Source organism: Rousettus aegyptiacus, unplaced genomic scaffold, assembly GCF_014176215.1.
Source record: "Rousettus aegyptiacus isolate mRouAeg1 unplaced genomic scaffold, mRouAeg1.p scaffold_m13_p_6, whole genome shotgun sequence".
NCBI classification, from domain to species: domain Eukaryota; kingdom Metazoa; phylum Chordata; class Mammalia; order Chiroptera; family Pteropodidae; genus Rousettus; species Rousettus aegyptiacus.
In genome coordinates, this window is record NW_023416309.1 from 97,304,536 (window position 1) to 97,325,215 (window position 20,680).

General features: G+C 47.3%; 1 protein-coding gene across 2 annotated transcripts in view; it reads right to left on the reverse strand.

Annotated features, from left to right (window-relative positions):
* Nucleotides 1-2,031: 2,031 nt before the first annotated feature.
* Nucleotides 2,032-20,680, reverse strand: part of PLXDC1 (plexin domain containing 1) — a 67,812-nt gene continuing 49,163 nt past the window's right edge. The window contains exons 10-14 of one of the 2 annotated variants that reach the window (XM_016164786.2): nt 18,842-18,902; nt 17,726-17,861; nt 13,840-13,875; nt 11,518-11,678; nt 2,032-10,285 (exon numbers count right to left, since the gene is read on the reverse strand). In XM_016164786.2, the coding sequence (XP_016020272.2) occupies nt 10,166-10,285; nt 11,518-11,678; nt 13,840-13,875; nt 17,726-17,861; nt 18,842-18,902 (514 nt within the window). In that variant the 3' untranslated portion in view covers nt 2,032-10,165. Of the gene's footprint in view, nt 10,286-11,517; nt 11,679-13,830; nt 13,876-17,725; nt 17,862-18,841; nt 18,903-20,680 lie in introns of both variants that reach the window. The other variant, XM_016164785.2, reaches the window with a different exon arrangement.

Genomic DNA, 20,680 nt, shown 5'->3' on the forward strand with positions numbered 1-20,680 from the left:
AAGGTAGTGAACTCCTTGTTACTAGAGATATTCAAGCAAATGCCAGCTGGCTGGCTTCCAAGAATGCTGCAGAGAGAAGACTTAACATGGGTGGGAGCCTTTTTAGCTCTATGCTTTTATGGGAATATGAGCATAAACTTGGAGTTGTCATAGGCCCAGGATTTGAGTCATGACTCCACAGTTAGTTGGATGGCTATGGGCAATTTATGTAATGTCTTAATTTAAAATAAATTATATAAACATATTTTATTTTTCTGATAATTGATCAGTTAAAAAACAATTTATTGTGGGCACTTTCCATCGCAATACATATAATTTTAATTTATTCTTTTAATAGCTATATACTTAACTACTTTAAACCATGGCTTCTTCACCTGTAAAATGGAATGATAATGAAACCATGAAGATGATGCAAAGATGAAGGAAATGCACATAAAGTGCTTAGCATTTAGTTAGACATCTAAAACAAGTTGATGACTGATTGTTATTTGAAACCAGCACTAATTGAAATATAATGTGAATCACACATGTAATTTAAAATTTTCTAGTAGCTACATTTAAAAAGTGACAATAAACAAGTGAAAATTTTAATAATTTATTTAACCCAACATATGCCAAACATTGTAATTTTAACATGTAATCAATATAAAAATTATTAATAAGATACATTTGCAATCTGATTTTTGTACTGTTTTTATTTTATTTTATTTATTTATTTTCATGCTAAGTTTTTAAAATCCAGAATATATGTTACATTTATAGCACATCTCAACTCAGACCATCACATTTTAAGTGCTCCATAGTCACGTGTAGCTAGTGGCTACCACACTGAGCAATGCAGCTTGAAATTTTCCATCTAAATTCTTCTTCGAACTATGACAGCTCTGTGAGTTTTGTCTGCTTACCAATTTAGGCCATAAATATGGATTAGGTTGTATTATTGTTTTCTGTTTTGCATGATTACATCTTGTCTCACTGCTTTGCTGGGCCCAGGGTAGGTGCCCAAGAAGTGCATTTTGATTGACATCCTTGGGAATCCAACAGTGAATGAAGGTCATTGGCTTCCTTTTGACCTTCTGGCTGAAATGCCTATGAGATGCTTAGCACTGCCTGGACCATGAAAGATACTCCATACTCCATAAACATTAGCTGTTGTTGTTATATTAGTGGTGGGTGGCGTTGAAGTTCTGATGCGATCTTCTGGTCAGTTGCAGTGGGGCCTGGGAAAAATCATTCAGTGCTCCGAGCTTCAGTTTTCTTTCTCCTTAAAATGGGATGCTAGTTTCCACCTTGCCAACCACAAATGAGAGCTACAATGCTCAGATGACGTGCTATATTGAGAAAGTGTTTTGAAAATGAAGGTTTATCAATATCAAGTATGGTTGTGAACCCAGTATCATGCTTGGGCTGGGCTGGGGGAAGGACGCCAGTGAGGTATTCCAATGGCCTGCATGGCATGATCTTGGCTTGCCCTGCCTTTGAGACTTGAATGTGTGAAAGTGTTTTGAAAGCTGTAAAGCCATATACAGGGATTCTTTTATTATAAATGAGAGTGGAGGCGGCAGAGGGAGCCAACATGATGGGGAGCTTTGTTTTACTCAGGTGCAGGAAACACAAGCGGTGCGAGAGACCTGCGTTCATGTAGGGTCCCGTAATTGCTAGTTGTCAAATCTGCACAGTTGCCTGAAAAGAAGGAACTCAGATGGAAATAACAGAAATCACTGTGGTAGATGTTTCTTTAACCATCCGATCCAAGTAGAAGAACTGGAGAAACTTTGGAGAAGGCTCCGTGGGAGCTTTTCTGCTTTCCAAAGGGTCTTTTTGGTAAATCTTCAAAAACAAAGAAAATTCCTTTGCAGCCTTTAGGTGCTTGTTTCAAACCTGCCCTAGGCCAGAATCCCATGCTGACCACCCTGCTCCGGTCCTATTGCAGAAAGTGTCCGCCCCCCCGCACCCCGCCCCTGCGTCCCCCGCGCCCCACTCACTCCCCCACCTCCAGCGCCAGAAACTGAGATCTGGATTAGAACTGGACCAGGAAGAAATTCAGTCCTGAAACACTTGCAATGCCTCTTGTACTCGGCTCTTTATTTCTTAATTTTATGTCCTTTGTGCAGTTGGCTGCCTATGAGTCATATATTTGGGTGTTGAGGACTGAGAGTTAATCTGTACTTTTTTTGCTCAATAACCAGAAACTGGCAGACCCAGCCTTGGGGCCTGTGTGAGTGTGAAACGCTTCCGTGTCTGATGGTCTCTTGCCCCACTTCTGGGGGCTGCTGGGACAATCAGCCTTCTCTTCTTCTGAAAGAGAGGAAGCGTACAAGGGGAGAAATGAGGACTCTAAATTTGGGTTTTCTGGTTATTCTGTGGGCCTAAGGATTAGAGGTTCCTCCTTCAGGCAGACGTGGAGGCTTATCTCGCCCTTCTTGGGGCCTGTTAGCCTGCAGCTGGCTTGCTTTCAGGAGAGCCACGCCTGGACTTGTCTTGGCTTTAGGTGACTTTGAAAGAACACAGAAGCTTTTCACCTTTTTTCTTTCATGAGATGGATTTCTCAGGTGAGGAAGAGTTTCTGTTTAGGTTAAGAGGCCTGCCTCCTGGTCTACATTCATCTTTTCTACAAATATGCCAAGTGCCTGTCTGTACCAGATCTCATTGTAGGTGCTTTATTATTTTAAACTGTTTTTAAAAGGAATTGCGATAAGTAATCTAATGTAGGCTTAAAAGGAACTAGAAAAGTAAACCGAGTGCCTCATTCAGTCGACTGAAAAAACAGTCGGCCTGGAGTACTGAGACCCTTCTTCAAAATTAATCTGGAAACCGAGGGAAGTTTCCGGGGTTTGAGTTCTGCAGGCTGAATTCTGCACTATCCTTTCCTCAAATTGTTTTTTTCCCCCTAAAGAACATGAAAAATGAGCTAGCGTTTTAAAGATAAATATAGAAAGCTAAGAATGAAGAACGAGGAGGCGTTGTGGTGCCTGTTTCTGTTTCCCTCAGACTAATGAGAGCTGTCTCCACCTGCCCCCCCCAACTGCTCCACCCCGGGGGCAGGGACGTCAGTCGGTGACTGTGCCCACCCTAGGGTGAGTGGGAGGCTTTCTGAGAGGGAGATGCTAACTGCCTGCTGAGCAGAGCTGGTCACGCAGCAAAGCGCCTCCTTCTGGAGGAAATGATGTCCAAACATAAAGGCAGCAGAAAGCGCCAGAACATCCATTCACTGCCCTGAATACTACTAGGTGGTGTTCCATTTAGTAACTAACAAGTGAAAAAATTCAACAAGACTTCTGGAGCGCTTACTGAGTGCTATGCCTGGCTCCAGACAATGGAATATCATACTCACAAACCCCGATGAGGCAGGTGCCTTTATTTTTATCACTGCCATTTAACTGATGCTGAAAGGGAGCAAGGACATTGAGTAATTGTGTAAGGTCACAGAGATGGTGTGTGGCATCACCAGCATTCAGCTCAGGCCTGGTGGCATCTGAGCCCACGTGCTTACCTGCCACCCATGCGTGCTGGCTCTGAGAACCAGTAGCCTGGGCTCTCCTGCTTTCTGTGTGGTTGTAGGCAAGTCAGCCTTGGGTTTCATGGGCATCGGTTTTCCCTCTGTAAAACTAAGGGGTTAGGGCACTGGACGAGAGAGCCATTCTTGTAGACTGGGCTCAGTAGTTGAGAAAAAACATCAGCCTCTAAGATATGTGGCCCAAAGGAGGAACACCCCAACATGGTTCATTCCTCCATGGACTCCGGGAAGCAGAATTGGGTGGGAAGAGGTACTACTGCCTCAGTTTCAAGTGCAAGTTTTAAATTGGAGGCCCCAGAGATGGAGGCGACTCCCAGTTCATTAGGCAGTAGCCCTCCAGAAAACGGTCCACACAGCTTTTGATAGAGGGCAAGTCAAAGTGTTGAAGGTAGGAGAATGGGCAAGCCCTGCCTGCTGACTTCTAGTTACCTTTGCCAAATTCTAATTCCCTTGTCTGAGTGACCCAGCTGGTGACCTCGTGTTCTATGCCTCAGTAACCTCCTCTGTAACATAGAGATAACAATAGCATCTTCCCAAAAGGTGATAATATAAATAAATCTCTGAAAACAGTGCCTGGAACATAGTCAGCACTTAGTAAATGTGAACTGCCACCACCACCATCATTATCATCTCAGAGGACAAAGGTAAACAGACTGTAGGCTTCACTAAGGCCCAGTTTTGTTAGTATTAGTTTCTCTTTCTCAGTGAAGAGGGTCGAGTGCTTGTCTTTGGAGGCACAAGGAAAAGCAAGCATAGTTGGGAAGATTTTGCTCAGTCTATGGGGAACTTAGGGGAGAAGAGCCCCAAAGAATAGAGAGGGTTGTGGGCAGCTGTGGAGAATGAAGAGGGCTGGCCCTGGGGCAGGCTGCCCTCTTGGCCTTGAGGAGGGGACTCTTAAAATGACTTTACTGTTCCTTGAGAGATGAGTGTCTAGGTAGAGGGCATTTGACCCACCACATCTGAGTTTACTGAGATCAGCTTATCTGTGAATTCAAAATGGGTTCTAAACTGGGGGGACAGTAGGGCAGATGGTTGGAAGAGATACTCTATCTGTTCTTTTTTGAGGATTTCCAGGTTTTCTCAGCTGGATGTGGTGAGTCTTATATTAATTACACCTTTAAGACATTTCATCTGATCCCATGGTGGTGACAGTCAATTTCTAAATAGAAAACTTTGAAGAGGAAAGATTAAAGCTGGAAAGGAAGGTTCTAACCCAAGACTGGGGATTATATGATGAATGATATTGGCTTATATTCAGATGTTTCTTTTTCAGTGCTTTTAGCTTTGAGGGAAACTGTGGACATGACTTAGCTATCTCTAGGGACCAAATGTAAAAATGTTTTATGAACATCAGAAAAATCGTCCCCCAAAGAACTTCTCTTTGGTTTTTACATTCAAGTAAGGATTATCTCTTCTCTTCCTTTCTCCCTTCTCTCTAGTCCCCTCAGGGCCAATGAAATCATTAATTGTCCTCCACTCAAGAAGTTAAACAGCACAGAGGCACAGCCCTGGTGTCGGTAAAGCCTTATGGAGAATGCGCCAAACCTTCATGGGGGGCAGGGGTCACTGGAGTGAGGGAGTGGGGATGAAAAGGAGGTAGCAACAATGAGGACATTTTTAAACTCGTGGGGTATGTAAATGAATAGGTGATAAGCTCAAAGTTTCATGAGCCAAGAATGTGTAGCTGAAGTAATCATTATGCATCTTTTTGAGGCTCTCTACAGGTCCGGGAGGCCTCTGTTTAATCTACAGTCTACTTCCATATTAAACTGTGGCCACATGATTCTGGCACCACTCCATAGCTCACAGGGATTGATGGGAATCAAAGACTTGGGTTTGGGGATTGTTTTGACTACTGTATTTACTACTATGTGGTCTTGGGTAAGTCATTCAATGGTGCCTGGCACACAGTAGGTGCGTAATGAGTATGAATCAAATGAATAAATACAAGTAAACCAACTGTCTGAGGCTCTGTTTCCTCATCTGGGAAATGGGAGAATAATACCTCCCCAAGAGTCTGTGATTATGCGGGTAAAATTGTTTCCCAGAATTACCTCTCAAACTTGGTTGTGTTTCATGTGAGTCACCTAGGAAGCTGCTCAAATGCAGATTCTGACTCAGGGGGTGCGGGGTGGGTGGACCTGAGTTCCACACTTCAAGCCAGCCCCCAGGGGATGCCTGCATGGACCACACTTTGAATAGCTAGGTCCAAGACGTTAAAGCACTTGAAATTATTAACATTATCTCTTCAACCAATGAGGCTGAGATAGGGCTCCAAGGACCAATTGTCTCAACATTGCACCATTGAGGGGTTTCCTGGAACACAGGACTTTCAGTGTTAGAACTGAAAAAGTCCCGGGCAACCTAGACAAGTTAGTCACTCTATTGGGATAATGGAAAAGAAAAGGATGCTTTGGTCTGAGCTGAAAACAAACAAACAAACAAACAAACAAACAAACAAACAAACCAAGGAGAGGACCGTATTCCCACTTTAGATCAATTAGTTCCTCCACCCCGTTACTTTACAGAGGTCCGGAGACATTGGGTGACTCGGCCCACATCACACAGGGACGGGGCTGGGGCTACAGCGCCTGCCTTCTGACCCCCTGCCTAGCTGGGTGCTTTCTCCACCAGTCCACATTGCCTTCTCCAACACACTCTTCATTATTTGCCAAACATAGCATGTTTATTTATAAATTGGCTTGTTTGGAGCCTGAAATTTGGCATAACTGGTTTTGGCTGTAAGGAGTTCATATTTTTTCTCTGTTTTGGTTTGCTTAACCATGTTTTGTGAGCAAAAAACACAGAGTAATGAAAACACAACGAAGTTGCTAAAGTGGTTTGAGTGCAAAGCTTCCAGAAATGTGGCGGCATCAACTTATACGGATTTATTTTGTAACTCTAGATCGTAGATTAGAAACCCGGGAGGTTTACTTCTAGGGATTTACAAATCCCAAATAAACAAATACTAGGTCTCTTTCTAGGCTGTTTCTTCTGGAGATGGGGCAGGAAGTTGGGAAAAGCACTCATGTTGGGCAGATTCCTGGAGGTTGTTCTTATATGCCTTAGTGAAGGTCTGGAGAGAAGATGGCAGTCATTGGGTTTAAGGTACATGTGGTGATTTGCAGAATATCACTCAAAATCCTTTGCACTTTATTTTGCACACAGCAAAAGTTGTAAAAGAATGTTGCCTTTTATTATTAACACTGATAATCCATGCACAGAGTTTATACTAAATCCATGAGTACATTGTATTAGGACAGCTAGGATGTCCTCAATCTCCAGATCCCTCATACTGTGCTGTAAATTCAGGTAGGTTATTGTTGGAGGGGTGGGGGAGCAGTGAGGATGGAGAAAGAAAGGGAAACATTGGTTTCTGTGATTCTACCTGGTGTTGCTTTAAAGGTCAGAGAGTTGGGGTGCAGCCGCTGATCAGTGCTCTGAGAAAATCTGTTATCTGTTCCAGGACCCAGAGAAGAGAGTCTTAGCCCTGCCCACGATCAGATGAGTGATCAACTCAAGTGGTGAACACTCTGCTTTTCAAATAGTGTGGTTGGCTGGCAGTTGCCAGTCTTAATTTAACAAACTAAGCTACAGGTTGAGCATAGCTACAACTTCATCCAATGTTTTTAGTGATAAAATGCGCGCGTGCGCATGCACATGTGTATACGTATATGTATATGTATATGTGCTTATATACATATATGCTTAAATATATACATATACACACACAGGAATACATTTCAGAGTGAGCCCTGGTGAAACACGCTGAATTTTAAAAATTGCTTTCATAGGTCCACTGAGAAACTCTCATAGTGACAAAAGGACCTCTTCAACCTCGGGCTCCAGGCTGAGATCTGAAGAAGTGGCCTCCAGGGTCAATGGATTGTTGGGGCATTCCTGGGTGCTGGGGTTGATGGTTGGGCTCATATGATCTCATGTTCTGGAATTGGAATCCCCGAACATGCCCACAAATCTAGGAGTGGCTGATTAAAGGAGAATGAGGTCATGCCCACAGCCTGAACCAGGGACCCCTCTCACACTCAGACTCTTCATTCCTCTTCTTATTCTCAGGCTCTTGTTGGCTTTTGTGAGAGTTCTAGTATAAAACAGAGCTTCTGTGAGACAATTCAATTTTTGGTACAACACGAATGGCTCTCCAGAACCTTATTTCACAGGCTTAAAGCTTCCTGTGGCAGTGATGAACCTCCTACCCCATCCATTGCGATCTCTGTGAGGATGCCCAGAGATACCATGTGGAGAAGGTATCTGTCAACCACCTGCTTTCCTTGAAGATTGCATACACCTGTGGGGTGGAGGGGCCTGGAAGTCTATAAGCTCTCTGTGGTTGCTCGTGCACAGTAGTGTGAAATGCTACTTTGCCTTCCTGGACTGTTGGCCAAACTCAGAGGGTTGACCACAAGATCCCGAAGCCTCCTTCTGGTCACTCTCCATAGCTACCCAGCTCTAAACATCAGAATAAAGCTCCTCCGGGGTCTGTCTAAGAAATGCTTGTCTTGCGAGAGATCGTAGGAAGAGCTGGGACCAGCATTTACTCTGTGAGTGCCTGGCTCTGTTTCTTGGGAGCACTGGGCTGCTCGCTGTGGCTTGAGACATCCGGAGGCCTCTTTTAGAGACACATCTTTAATGCTATTTGCTGTAAGCAAACCAGGCTACCTGCTGCCAGATGGCTCTACTGCCCTCCCCACTGTCATCCCGGCGGTCAGCCAGGTGTCTCTGACCGGGCTGGCAGGGGCCCCGGCGGCTATGGCAGAGGCCTCATAGCATCACCGCCCCCTCCTGCACTCTCGGTGTTCTTTCTGTTTCGGAATTCAGAACAGCTGGGAGAGTTCCCATTGGGAAGAAATATGCTGGGTTTGGGACAAATGGTGCTGTGCACTGCATTTGGTCACAGCAGAATGGCCTCACTGGCCATTTTAGACACAGAAAGTTCATAGATGCTTTGCGAGTCAGGCAAGAGCAAAAATCGCCCTCCTGCCGACCAGGAGTGCTGGGAGTCCAGATTATCTCAGTGCCTGGCTGCACTTCTCCCGCTAAGAGAGCTCTGTTACAGACCCTTCTGTCCCTCAGAAACTTGAAAAGAACTTTATTCCCTCTGCTGCATTGTCTTTTTTCTTTCTCAAATTCTGACTCTCCCCATAGCTCTTCCTTGTCTGTGTGTGTGTGTGTGTGTGTGTGTGTGTGTGTGTGTGTGTGTGTGTAGTCGAGGTTTAGTACATTTCCTACCCTGATTGTCATTAGTGTCCTCACAGAGGATGAACCATGGAGTGTCTGGAAAACCACCTGTCAGATGTTTAGATGTGTCTGGTTATTTGTGGACTCCCTATCCCCACCTCCAGAGGAGGCCGTGTACTTAAACTTCTTTCTTTTGCAGTGTCCTGATGACATGCATAAAGGCGGCGTGACTAAGGGGAGACTGTGATTTAACATTTATTTACTGCTGATATCTTTCACTTTGAATGAAGGTGAGCTATAGGTTTTCATTTTAAATGCACTTTGGAAGCAGCCCTGACTCATTTCTGGGACAGAATTCCCTTAAAATCAGGTTAAGTTCGGGAGCCTAAACTCTCTGCTCCCAAAGCTCTGGCAGAGCTAGAGAGATGGAAACAACTTTCCAGGTCAAGGTTTTATGTAGAAAGTCCCTCCTTTCCATGCTACAGTCCTCTGTCCCAACCGCTCTGGCAGCTTTGCTTCTCAACAGACTCTGACCGAAGTTCTCTACTGGGTATGTCTTAAGAAACCAACCTGTTTCTCTTTGATGGTTATCAAAATCCAGCTCAGAAGAGGAAAAACAGTCATCAGGCAAGCTCTGCCCTTGGAGGTACTTACTGGCCCTGACAAAAGAACAGGCCAGTGAATACAAAGGACACCAAACGTAGCATCATCAGCATTAGCAGCTCCGCATGGTTTGCCTGGCCGAGGGTGGGCGCAGCTGGGGTAAAGCTGTGACTTGCACTGCACACACGTCTTAGGCAGAAGTGCTGGTTCTCAGCAGAAAGGGCGAGCTGAGGGAGCAAAGCTTAAAGATGCAATTTTCCCCACAAGTTCTTTTCTCCCCTCTCCTTTGGCTTTCCCCTGATGACAACATGCCATTCGATGGCTTGACAAAATGCTGAGAGCAGCTGTGCCTGTGTTTAATGGATGGAGAGAACATCTTCGCCAGACTTCCAGAAGTGGGGACTGAAAGCGCTGAATCCATAGCCAGGAGGACCAGCTCTTGAGTCTATGGACTGCGGAATGCGGTGGCCGAGATTTCAGTGCTCTTGTGTCATACGCAGGAGCATTAGGTGCCCAGGGGCAGGCATCTGGCCATCTCCACATGGGAGGGGCAGCTACAGAGTAGACCACTGAGAGCCCCAGAAGCCAGGACCACTTTTAGCAAAACAGGATGAAATTAGGTTACTGTTCTTTAAAAATTCAACGTGGTTGCTTTTCTGCCCCCTGCTTCAGTATCTGGAATGTGACAGCCAAACTGTAGCTCTGGCACTGCAAACCACTGCAGTGTCTTCCCGGCCAGAGTATGTTCAGAGGAGGCTAAGAAAAATCACTTCTCCACTTTGCTTGACTCTTATTTTTGAGGGTCCCCGGGTCTTCTGTCCTACCCTTCCAAGGGGCGACCTGGTATTCTCAGCACTGCTCGGCTTCCACGAAGCCCTCCTTCTCATGGCTTGAGGGTTCTACCTCTGTGTAGGTGGAGTGGTTGGGGTGGTTTCGGAACTTAATGGCTGGCCAGTGGTGAGGTCTCCGCTGTGGGGGCACAGACCACAGTCAGCAGGCATGACCTCACCCACTGGGAACCACCCCTCAGGACAGTGCTGGACGCTGAGACTCTTTTCAAGAACACTGGGGGTCTACTGAAAGCTGGGTGAAGCTTAGGGCCCCTCTTTCTAGACAGGTCCCTGCTGTAACCCCTCAACCGCTGGAAACCTGCAGAAGTGTGTGGGCTGTAGGACGCAAGGTGAAAGCTTTAGCAACACACAGAGCCCTGAGACTGTGGAAATTGAGGAAGTGGGAGAGCTACAGAATGATCTGGGAGGTTCTGGAAATACCAAGGTATCCCTCCAGACAGTATAGGTGCTATATCAAAGTCAGCAGGGGGACTTAGGAAAATGCAGATTCCTGGGCCTGCCTCAGACCTGCACCATCAGCATCCCTGTGGCTGGGGGTCTATAGTTTCCTAAGTGACACTCAGTAGGCTAAGACTCAGAATGACTAATCAGGGCTCCCAAGAAACAGAGGGTGTCTAAACAAAGAGGAGGGCATGGCCTGGGCCTCCAGGTAATGAAGCCAGTGGGCTCGTGCAGCCTGTGGAGGAGACCCTGGTCACAGAGGCGCCACCACTGCACCGTGCGGAAAACCTGTGAGAAGCCGAGAGAAGACGGCTGGGGCCGGAGCCGCTGAGCTCTATGACCTGGAGTGAAGGCACCTGGGCCTTATTTCCCATACACCTTGGGCTGGCTCTTCTGAATTCTGAGATATGAAAAACTATAGCATCCTCAATGAAAGCTCCCAGAGAGCAACTCATTATAGTTTGTCGATAACTAATCAAAAAACTCACAGCAGTCGAATCGGCAGAGACCTCAGTTCCATTATGGCTCTGAGTAAGCACCAGGCCTGGAATTTTGGCCATGACAGACCATAAATCATTAGGGACCGGCCGCACATCACTAAGTGGGCATGTGTAGCACCTTTGGCCTTCTTTCTTTCCCCTGGGGCCTCTTCTGATTTTATAAATGGGAGAGCAAAAGCAGGCAGAACAGGAGGACTAGGGGAGTTCTGAGGTGCAGAGCCCTGGGAGTTGGGGGCTAAAAAAGCACTAGCCACTGTGAGATGTGCCGGTTGATGAGGCTTCCTCAGGTGAGAACAGGAGCCAGGCATGAGGTGGGTAAGGGATGAGATGGGAGAGGCAGGTACCCCGAGGCCGGGGAAACGCTGATGCAGAAGCAGACAGCGGAGCTGTGGCCAATTTCTACACTGACCTCGATGAAGAAGAGCGCAGCATTGGAGGTGGGGTGGCCACTGATGTAAATTCCTGCCAGGATGATGGCCGCCACGAAGAGGATCGCCAGCACAATGCCCACGATGGTGCCCAGGTGCACGGGGGGGCTCTTTGTCTTGGGGGACAGGTTGTCCTGAAGGCCTATAAAAAGACCGTTATGGGGAGCAGGGAAGGTGGGGCCACTGAGTCTGGGTTCTGACAAAGTCTAGAGAAGAAAGCCAACAGGACCTTCGGGTCTATTTACCAAATGCATGAAAAGGTGGGTGTGGGGTGAGTGGAATCATGAGCATGGCATTAACTTGGCATGGTTCAGGTAGTTTTTCCAAAACCATTTAAAGTTGTCTAAATGTCTAATAAGGATCCTAGAAGAAATCTCTCCGATACCCATGCCACATCAGCACTTTTAAGGAATTCACAGAGCGTATGTGATGGTAGAGTTTGTGAGCTGGAATCTGGCCGCCCGAGTTCAAATCCAGGCTCTGCCACTTACTGGCTGTGTGAACTTGGGCAAATTATTTAACCTCTCTGTCTCAGGTATCACTTCTGTAGGACAAGGATAATAATAACAACTTGCTAGGGTTATTGTAAGAGTTAAAATGAGATAATTAATTCATGTCAAGAACTAAGGGCCATTGCTGGTATCTTGGATGACCTAAATAAGAATCAGGTATTATGATAGCAAAATGACTATATTTTTTCCTGTCACTGTCCACTACCGGATTGTGACCTCCTGAAGGGCAGAGATAGTGTCTTATACATCTACGTCCTCAGCTCTCAGAAAAAATGCTCAACCCATTATAGGAGCTGAGTAAAAGAAATGAGCTAGGTCCTCTGAGGGCTAATAAACCAGCAGACGCTCTCTGAGAATATCCCGAGCATTTGAAACATATCCCAAGGAGGAGACTGAGTATTTTCATAGACTATCCAGCTGGAAGCTCATCTAGTCCTACCCTTCCTGTGTGTGGTTGAAGTAATGGAAATACAGAGAGGTAAAGTGATTTGCCCAAGGACACAGTCAATGCCAGTTACTCAGAAGCCTAACTTTCTGATACTACCTGGGGTGGCTATTTGCTTCCTCTCCCTACCCTAGAGGGATGTGGAGATAATGAAATAGAGACAGATGAGCATGTAAACAAGAGGAATATCTAATCTTATTTACAAAGCTAGTAGGTGGAATGAGAGTCGACAGGGGGTGGGGATTTTTAATAGGATGTTGCTTGCATCCAAAGTCATTGCTCTCCCCAACTCCTCTTTTCTGCAAGCAGAGGAAACCCGGCAGAGGAATTACCCCCGGGCACTTCAGTGCATGGTTAGTGCCTCTATCTGCCAACAGGTGGGAGAATTGAGGTGACATGCGCCCAGTTGGACTCCCCTGACTTGGCAATCAACCAGCCCGAAGCCCGCAGTGACCCTGATGATCTGATGCTCAGGGCTCGGTCTGAGCAACATGGTACAGGGCGAGGGTAAGGTGGCTGAGTTGCCCTACGCCCCCCACCCCTGCTCTCACACCTCTCAGGGCACATGCACACTCACACCTGCTACACACAGAGGAGTATTGGCTCTGTCTCTGATGTGAGACCCGATCAAATTGTGCTGCATGAACAGCCTCTCCTCTCCTTCTGGGACCCCAGACCTCCCAGGCCCTGGAGTTGGAAAGCATTTCCATGTCCCCATTGCAGTGGTAACAGCAAGGGCCTGAGATGGCTCTCAGTGAAGGGCAGGGGAGGTGGGGCCACCTCATGTCATCAGAGAGATTACCCTCCCAGGTAACCCTGGGGCAGGGAACCCCACCTTCTGGCACCCTATAAAAATTGTGGTGGACAACTTTTGCGTACTCTCCACCAATCCAGGCTGGGAATCAAAGGAAAGATAATGTGAAAGAAGCTGCTCTCCATCCCTCACTGATTGTAGGGCACGTGGGGGCAAGAGGCAGAGAGAGGGCCACAGGCCCCACACCAGCATGCCTGCCCTTGTAGCCAGCCCTTCCCCCCTCTTCTCACTCCTTTTAGAGTGGTGGATATTCAGAGGCAGAGGGGCCCGGAGAAGAACTACATCTTGACTGAGATGGGAAATGCTCAGATGTCAACACATGTTTTTTCAGGCTAAGGGACCTAGTCCAGAAGTCCCCTGCCTTCCTGCCCAGCAGGAGTTCTGGGAAGCTCAGGCTGCTGTTGTTCTCCCCTCCCCCACTCAGAATAAAAGCAAAGAGGTCAGTTGATGGCTGCACCCTCTTTAGGGGTGGGTCCTAGAGGCAATGGGTCTGACCAGGAGGGGCAGGCAGCTCCGTACTCACCATACTCACCGTCTCCTCCTGGGTAGGGATTCAACTTGGTGTCATCTTCCAAGAGAAAGGAGAAAAAGCACAAGATTAGTAGAATCATTATGGCCTTTGTCACTGTAGGTCTGGATGGGACTTTAGGGACATTCAGTCCAATCCTTCATTTCCTGCATTAAAATATTATTTATCCTGAATTTTGCTTTGTGTGTGTGTGTGCCCCCTGAAATTTTACACCTTATGTTGAGCGCTCCACTTGCCTCCCCTTGCCCTGGTGCTGTCCTTTCCCAGAGGACACATGGGTGTGCCCTCTTCTGTGTCCCATTGCATTTGGTACCTGTTGCTGCAGCATCCTGGGTCCCATTGTTTTTCTAGACTGTGAGCTCCTCAATACCCAGCCTAGCTAACCCCCATTCCCGTGCCTGGACATGGCATCCTGCTCTGCTATTCATTTCCAGTAACTCTTGAAATATCAAAAAAAATCAAATGTAAAAATGGTTCTTGATAGGGGAGAGAGGGAATAGGGTGAAGGAGCGAAAATTAGGAATTGAATTTCTTTGAATATACCTGCTTTTGTAGATTCAACTTAGGAACTATGTAAATCATCATTTAACTATCACATGATAATAAAGAAATCAGATTTTAAAAGCACCCCTAAAAACCGAAAGCAAAACAAAACAGAGTTATAGACTTATACTAGAAAGCTATGTTTTCTTCAGGAATTTCAATGAACAAGATATTCAAACACAATTCTGAGTTTATTTTGTTATTGCAAGTTGAAAATAATGAATTGGTTAATCAATATTGACTCTAAACATCACTGGGAAAATTAATTTGATTCAAATCACCTTGTTTCCAATCTAGACCATTGAAAATACATTGTAGCCCAGTCCACATCTACCCCTGGCAGACGAAAGGATACAGTGCCACCTACAGCCAGCCCTTCCTACAAAGTGACTAAAGGAGACCACACTGTGCCCACAACAGCTTTTCTCCCACTCGTCAAGGGGTGGTTCCCAGATGCCATCTTGTTAGGGAGTCCATGGAATGCAAATTCATTCCCTAATTAATGGATTGTGGTCTAGTCCCATGAAAACTCACATAGAGAAGAAATGTGTGTGATGTTTATTGAATGAGATGTCATCTTTCTGTAGTTAGTTGTCACCTCTTGCTGCTATCAACATGTCCTGTTCAGCTGCTCATCACATGAGCTTTCCCACTGCATGTTTTCCGAGGGAGGGCCTGTCTGTCCTTGCAATAAAATGCATGGGCTTTGTGGCTGTTGTTTGCCACTCAGAGGTCATTCTGGTTCACTTAAGTGAGTGGCGTTCGATTGCAAGTGAAGCGCTCTTAAAACCCAACCTCCACAGTCCCTGCTCCCCCGGCCCTCTCTGCTCTTCTGCTCCTCTGGCTGGTGCCCAAGGGGTCCGCGCACCCTCCAGCAGCCTGGTCCCACTGACTTCTCCGTTCTTCAACTCTGTTCTCAACAAGCGGGTCCCTCTGACTGGAGTTCTATACGCCCTCCCTTTGCAACATCTCCCTCCCTGTACCCTGAGATAAGACTGTCCCTCACCTGCTTCCACAAGTCTCCCTGTGCAGGCTGTCATTACACAGGCAGGAGGGTGACTGAAATCTATCTTGCCAAGATTCCCTGAGAATTGGGTGTGAGGAAAGTCATCATCAAAACATTTTTTCTTATAGATGTAACTTGAAAATCTTTGCTGCCTCCTCCAGGACTGGAATGACATAAAGCAAGAATTTCCCTCACTCTAACTAATGTTTTCTGTTGGGGACTATTACACAGCACACAGAAGTGAGACATTTCTGGCTGGCAGGAGATACACACATAATAAAACTTGCCAATAAGATGTGCTGTGTCTGTACGGGGACAGCCCACCATGACAGTAACCTGAGAGAAACAGACTGTCAGGGGCAAACAATTCTAAGTCAGGAATTGAACCTGGTCCCCACATGTCATGTGCTAGGCTCTCCACACCCACCACAGCCACTTGGCCTCTGATAGTCTGGCTCACCAAGCGCTGGGCTCTGAGCATGCCTACCATAAGCACACAGGGTTAACTCAGGGATGACTGGCCAGAGGGTTCTTCCGTTTAAGCGGAATTTCCTTTAATTGGAAGGTCACCCTGGACTTGATTATTAACTCCTTGGGGGGCAGTTAATTGATTTAATCCCCCACAGCACCAGCAGGAGCTCTGCTCTCAATACCAGGCCTTAACCAGCTCCTTGCAATTCCTGGGCAACTTGAGTAATGGGAGCCAGATGAATCTGTCTTGTTTATTCACCTTTCACTATTTTTCCCTGTTCCCTGAATTCACGAAGACCTTTTTCCATTTCTTTTAACACAGAAAAGCAGCGGGGGCGATGGGCAAGATGGCTGATTTTAGAGCCAGGTGAGACCTGATTCCTGGCTGAGACCTCTTCCTGGCTGTGTGACCTTGGGCAAGTCATCAACCTCTCTGAGTCTTAGTGTCTCCTATATAAAATGGGGATAAAAAAGCATCAGCATACAAGATTGTTAGGAGAACTGATTTTTTTTTTTTTAGTTGACTTCACAGATGCAAGGACCTTGTAAGCTTATAATTCCTTATTTTTAATTTTTTATGTTTACAGCACCTGGTCTTCCTAGGGAGTCTCCTCCTATTCAAGTACTAACCAGGCCCGGCCCTGCTTAGCCTCCGCGATCAGACGGGATTGGGCTTGTTCAGTGTGGCATGGCTGAAGACGAGAACTGATTATTAATGTGTGACAACATTAGGACACAACCTGGCACACTATGCGTTCCCCACTGTCATTTATTCTTTCCTCTATGACTCCCCTCTGGCCAGGTCCATGGGTTCCTGCCCTAGTTCTCCAGTTCTCTAGGCTGCATTTAGAAAGGCAGGGACTCCATGAAAAGAACATTCTACCACTTATCCCTCACACGACCCTGAGTAACCTACATTGCCCCTATGAACCCATTTCCTTACCTACAAAATGGGACTGTGGCTAAATAATGTTTCACAATGTTAACTTCTTTCTTGTTTCCTTTCTTCCTTTCTATTTGTCTCTTTCTAGGAAGCATCTGGCTCAGAGGAGGTAGTAAAAGCCCACAGGTCTCTTGGTCTTAGCCTAAGGGCAAGGCGCTAAAACCTAGATTACCTGAAAACCAGTAAAAGAGAGAAATTTCTCAGCCCTAGCCAGAGTTCCTGAGGGGCCTGCACAGGCTTTCAGAGACCAAGTGTGGTGCCTCCAGGTGGATGGACCTCTAGCAGCTTCAACAAGACCCAGAGGCCTCAAGATGGCAGAGAAGTCCTTGGGGACAGCCAGGCCTGAAGAGGCAGGGATGGATCAGCAGCAACCAGGATGTACACAGCTGCCCTTCTCTGACGCTCTGCTACACAAGGTCACAGGGGTGCGGAACCCAGCCCCACAAAGGGCTGAGGTGGGATTTCCCGCACTCCAGTTGAGTAGGGGTTGAGAGTCAGGATGGAAGTCAGAGAAAAGTGAGGCAATCTTTCTCTCACATCTGAATGTGCGGACTAAATGTACACCTGCTACAGGGATAAGACCTCACAGGTTCTGTGAGGATTGCTAGTAAGATTAACTGAGATTCTATATAAAATACCTGGCCCTGGGCTGGACGTAATTTTTCCCCTCACCACAGTGAATTTCATCCCACAGCCCTGACGTGGGCCAGCACAGTGGTTAGAGCCTGGGCATGGAGTCCACTGGTTCTAAACTTGATTCCGCTTCTCACCAGTAAGTGACCCCAACTCTCTGAGCCTCAGGTTGCTCATCTGTGAATGGATGTTGCAATTCTTACTCCCTGAGATAATCCTTCTTGGGGACAGTGATGGTCTAGGAGGTAGCCCTTCCCCCGTGGCTTCTCTCCCCTCCTTCTCCCCACCCTTACCTTCTGTGGTGAGGCTGTCCATGGAGAGAGAGGAGGAGGTGGTGCTGAGGTCTCCATCAAAGAGGCTGAGGGCGCTATCAGGGGAGGATGAGTAGTGGTCCTCATCCTGGAAGTCCTCACACATCCCACTCTCTGCCTGTAAGAGAGACCCAGCACTGCCCTGGACAGAGGCCTCAACAGCAGGCATGCTACAAACACAAGAATGGTGGGGACACTTTCATCCCTCGGCAGCCGGAAAACTTAAGATTCTAGTCCATGGTCCAAGCGTGGTAATCTAACCAAAGCTGAGCCTTGAATGCTTTTAAGCCTTCCACTTTATCCTGTAAGCATCTTATCTTACAAGGCAATTTATTTGTCTGTTGAATCCTTCCTTAAGGAAGGAGCTGAGATGCCAAGTTTAAATAAAGAGAGCAAATCTGTACATTCACCTACAGCCAACATCAGAAGTGGGCTGCCGGACAAGATTTTTCTTAAGGCAAGAAAAGGGCAGCTCCCCTGGCCCTACTAATAAAGCAGACAATGATGAGTGGCTGGCATGGGGGTCTGAGGGTTTACATTTAAATGCTGGGCCTGGTACCTCACGATCTCATGAGCTGCGAGATGCAGGTCAAGTCAATAAACCTCTCTGAGAATCATTTTTCCACTCAGATCAGTGCGGCACTGACCCCAGCTCCTGGGGCCATGTTAGGATTAAATCAGAGTAAGTGCAGGGCAGAATGAAGTGAAGTGCTTATACTGCAAGAAGAGATGGAGAGAGGAAGGGAAGGGAAAAGGACACATGGATGAATAGGTCTGTCAGTGTTAGTACAAGGTGTGAGCATCAAATTCAGAATCAAAGTGTGGAGCACCCTAGAATTCCAGCAGTCAGAAGGAACCTGCATGGGATTCTAAATGGGAGGAGCCTGCGATAACTTATCTCACTCCCAGAAGGACTGCCTTTCTCAAAAGCCTGATGGCTAGAGTCCTAGCAGTCATCTAAGGGTAGAGTCTCCCAGAGGACCCAGGCCCCAGGTAGAGGGGAGAAGAGCCAAAGACACTTTGAGAGCAGCTACCAAGGAAGGAGTCTGCTGACAGCCCTTACTGTTCCCCACAGCCTGTCTCACTTAAGCCTCTCACCTCCTGGGCGCAGCCGTAGGCCAGCCACTCCTGGCGGTATCGGTCAAAGCCGCTGGAGCATCTGCAGGGGAAGCAAAGGTCAGAGGTGTTTGTGTGTGTGTGTGGGGGGGCAGTTTAACATAGAAGCCCTTCCCTTCATTTCCCCCCTGTTCAGCAACAGCTCTCCCTTGACAGTGAGGAGGGGGCTAGTCTCCCAGGGCTAGTCAAGACAAATAGGCAGGTGCCCTCAGCACCAGGTGGCTATAGGATCAGAAGTGAAACCCTCCCACCCTCTCTAGTCCTTCTCCAGAAGGAAGGGAGGTTGTTTGTGAAATTCTTTCTGATCCAGCTCCCAAGAATCAAGGCCACATCTGCCCAGATGTGGGTATGTAGGGGGCTAGATGAACTGCATGATCCTTGTGACCTTTCAGGCTTCCTTAACTCTGGGCTGCCATGAAATTCACACACATGTTCTCATCGGGGGAAGTCTCATTTATTCACTGAGACCTCTTTTTTTGTGAAAGGGCCTAAAATTGGCGAGGAGAGGCTAGGTGAAGGAGGACAACAGCAGGTTAAGACAACACCGCCCCCACCCCCCGTGTGATTCTTAAGGGGCAGAAATAAAGGTCCTGCCACAGGCTGGGAGAGGTTAAAACTGGATGACCAGGGTCCCCTGAGCGGACATCATGTAGCTCAGCTGGTTTGGAAGATGCCAACTGCTCCCCTAGGAAGAGGTGGGAACATGAGGGTGCACCGGACAGTGTTCTCCATGTCATCATGCTCAAATTTCCCATCTTCGCTCTTTGGTGCCGGGGAATCAACCAGGCCCCACTTAAGTGCTGGGACATCTGCATGGGAAGAATAACATCACGTGCCAACTGTGCAGAGAAAGAATTCGTGGCTAGTTAACTTTCTGCACCAGCGACTGCCTGCCCATCTGCCGGAGACCTGGTGAGGCTGAAGGCCAAGGCTTTCAGGCACTGTCAGCCTTTCCTTCTGAAGATGCCTCTGAGCTGCTCTTCCTACAGCAGCGATGGCTAAACTGAGCCATGCACACCCCCTCTCTCCATGCCCACTACTGTGGGGGATAGAGGGTTAGGAGCACTACTGGGAGATGGGAACTAAAGTTTTTTTAGGCTACACTGATTCTTTCAAGGACCGAGCCTTCAATATAGGTCTAAGAGCATCACATTTTAAGCCCGGGACCACCCAACCCAGATTCAAAGAAGAAGGCATAAGAAATAGCCATTTATTGAGTGCCTCCTGAATGCCAGGTGCTGCCCCAGCCGCATGCTGCTCTTGCACTGTTTCATGGGACCCTCATAATGGCACAGAAAGGCAAGGATTATGCCCTTCATTTCCTGAGCCAAATCCTGGAGTTAAGGTCACCCTTAGACCCCAGAGCAGGCCACTGGAGGGGCAATGTGGGATGAAAGGAAGATCCCTGCCATGGCAAGTGAAATTGTCTAAATCAGATCCAGCCCCAGGGCAGGGAGGGCCGAGTGAGTGGAAGAGAAAGGATACCTGAGATCCTTCGTGGTGACTGCAAGCAGATGTTGGTGGGAGAGACCATGGTGGCCAGCCCCAATGTACCAGCCTTCCTTTTTAGGGACCTGGAGTCAGCTCTTAATTGGAACTGAGGCTCCAGAGAGAGCCAGCAAAGAGGGGCTCATACTGGGATGAGCCCAGACCCATTGGCATCTGAGAACCAGAGGTTTCCAGAACCACATCAGCCTTGCACGCTCTGAGGAAACTTCTCTGTCCTGTAGCCGACATAACCACAGCGAAGGCGGCTGTCCACGCCCGAAGCCCTGCCCTCCCCAACATGACCAACCCTCATTAAACCATCATGGTCTCTGG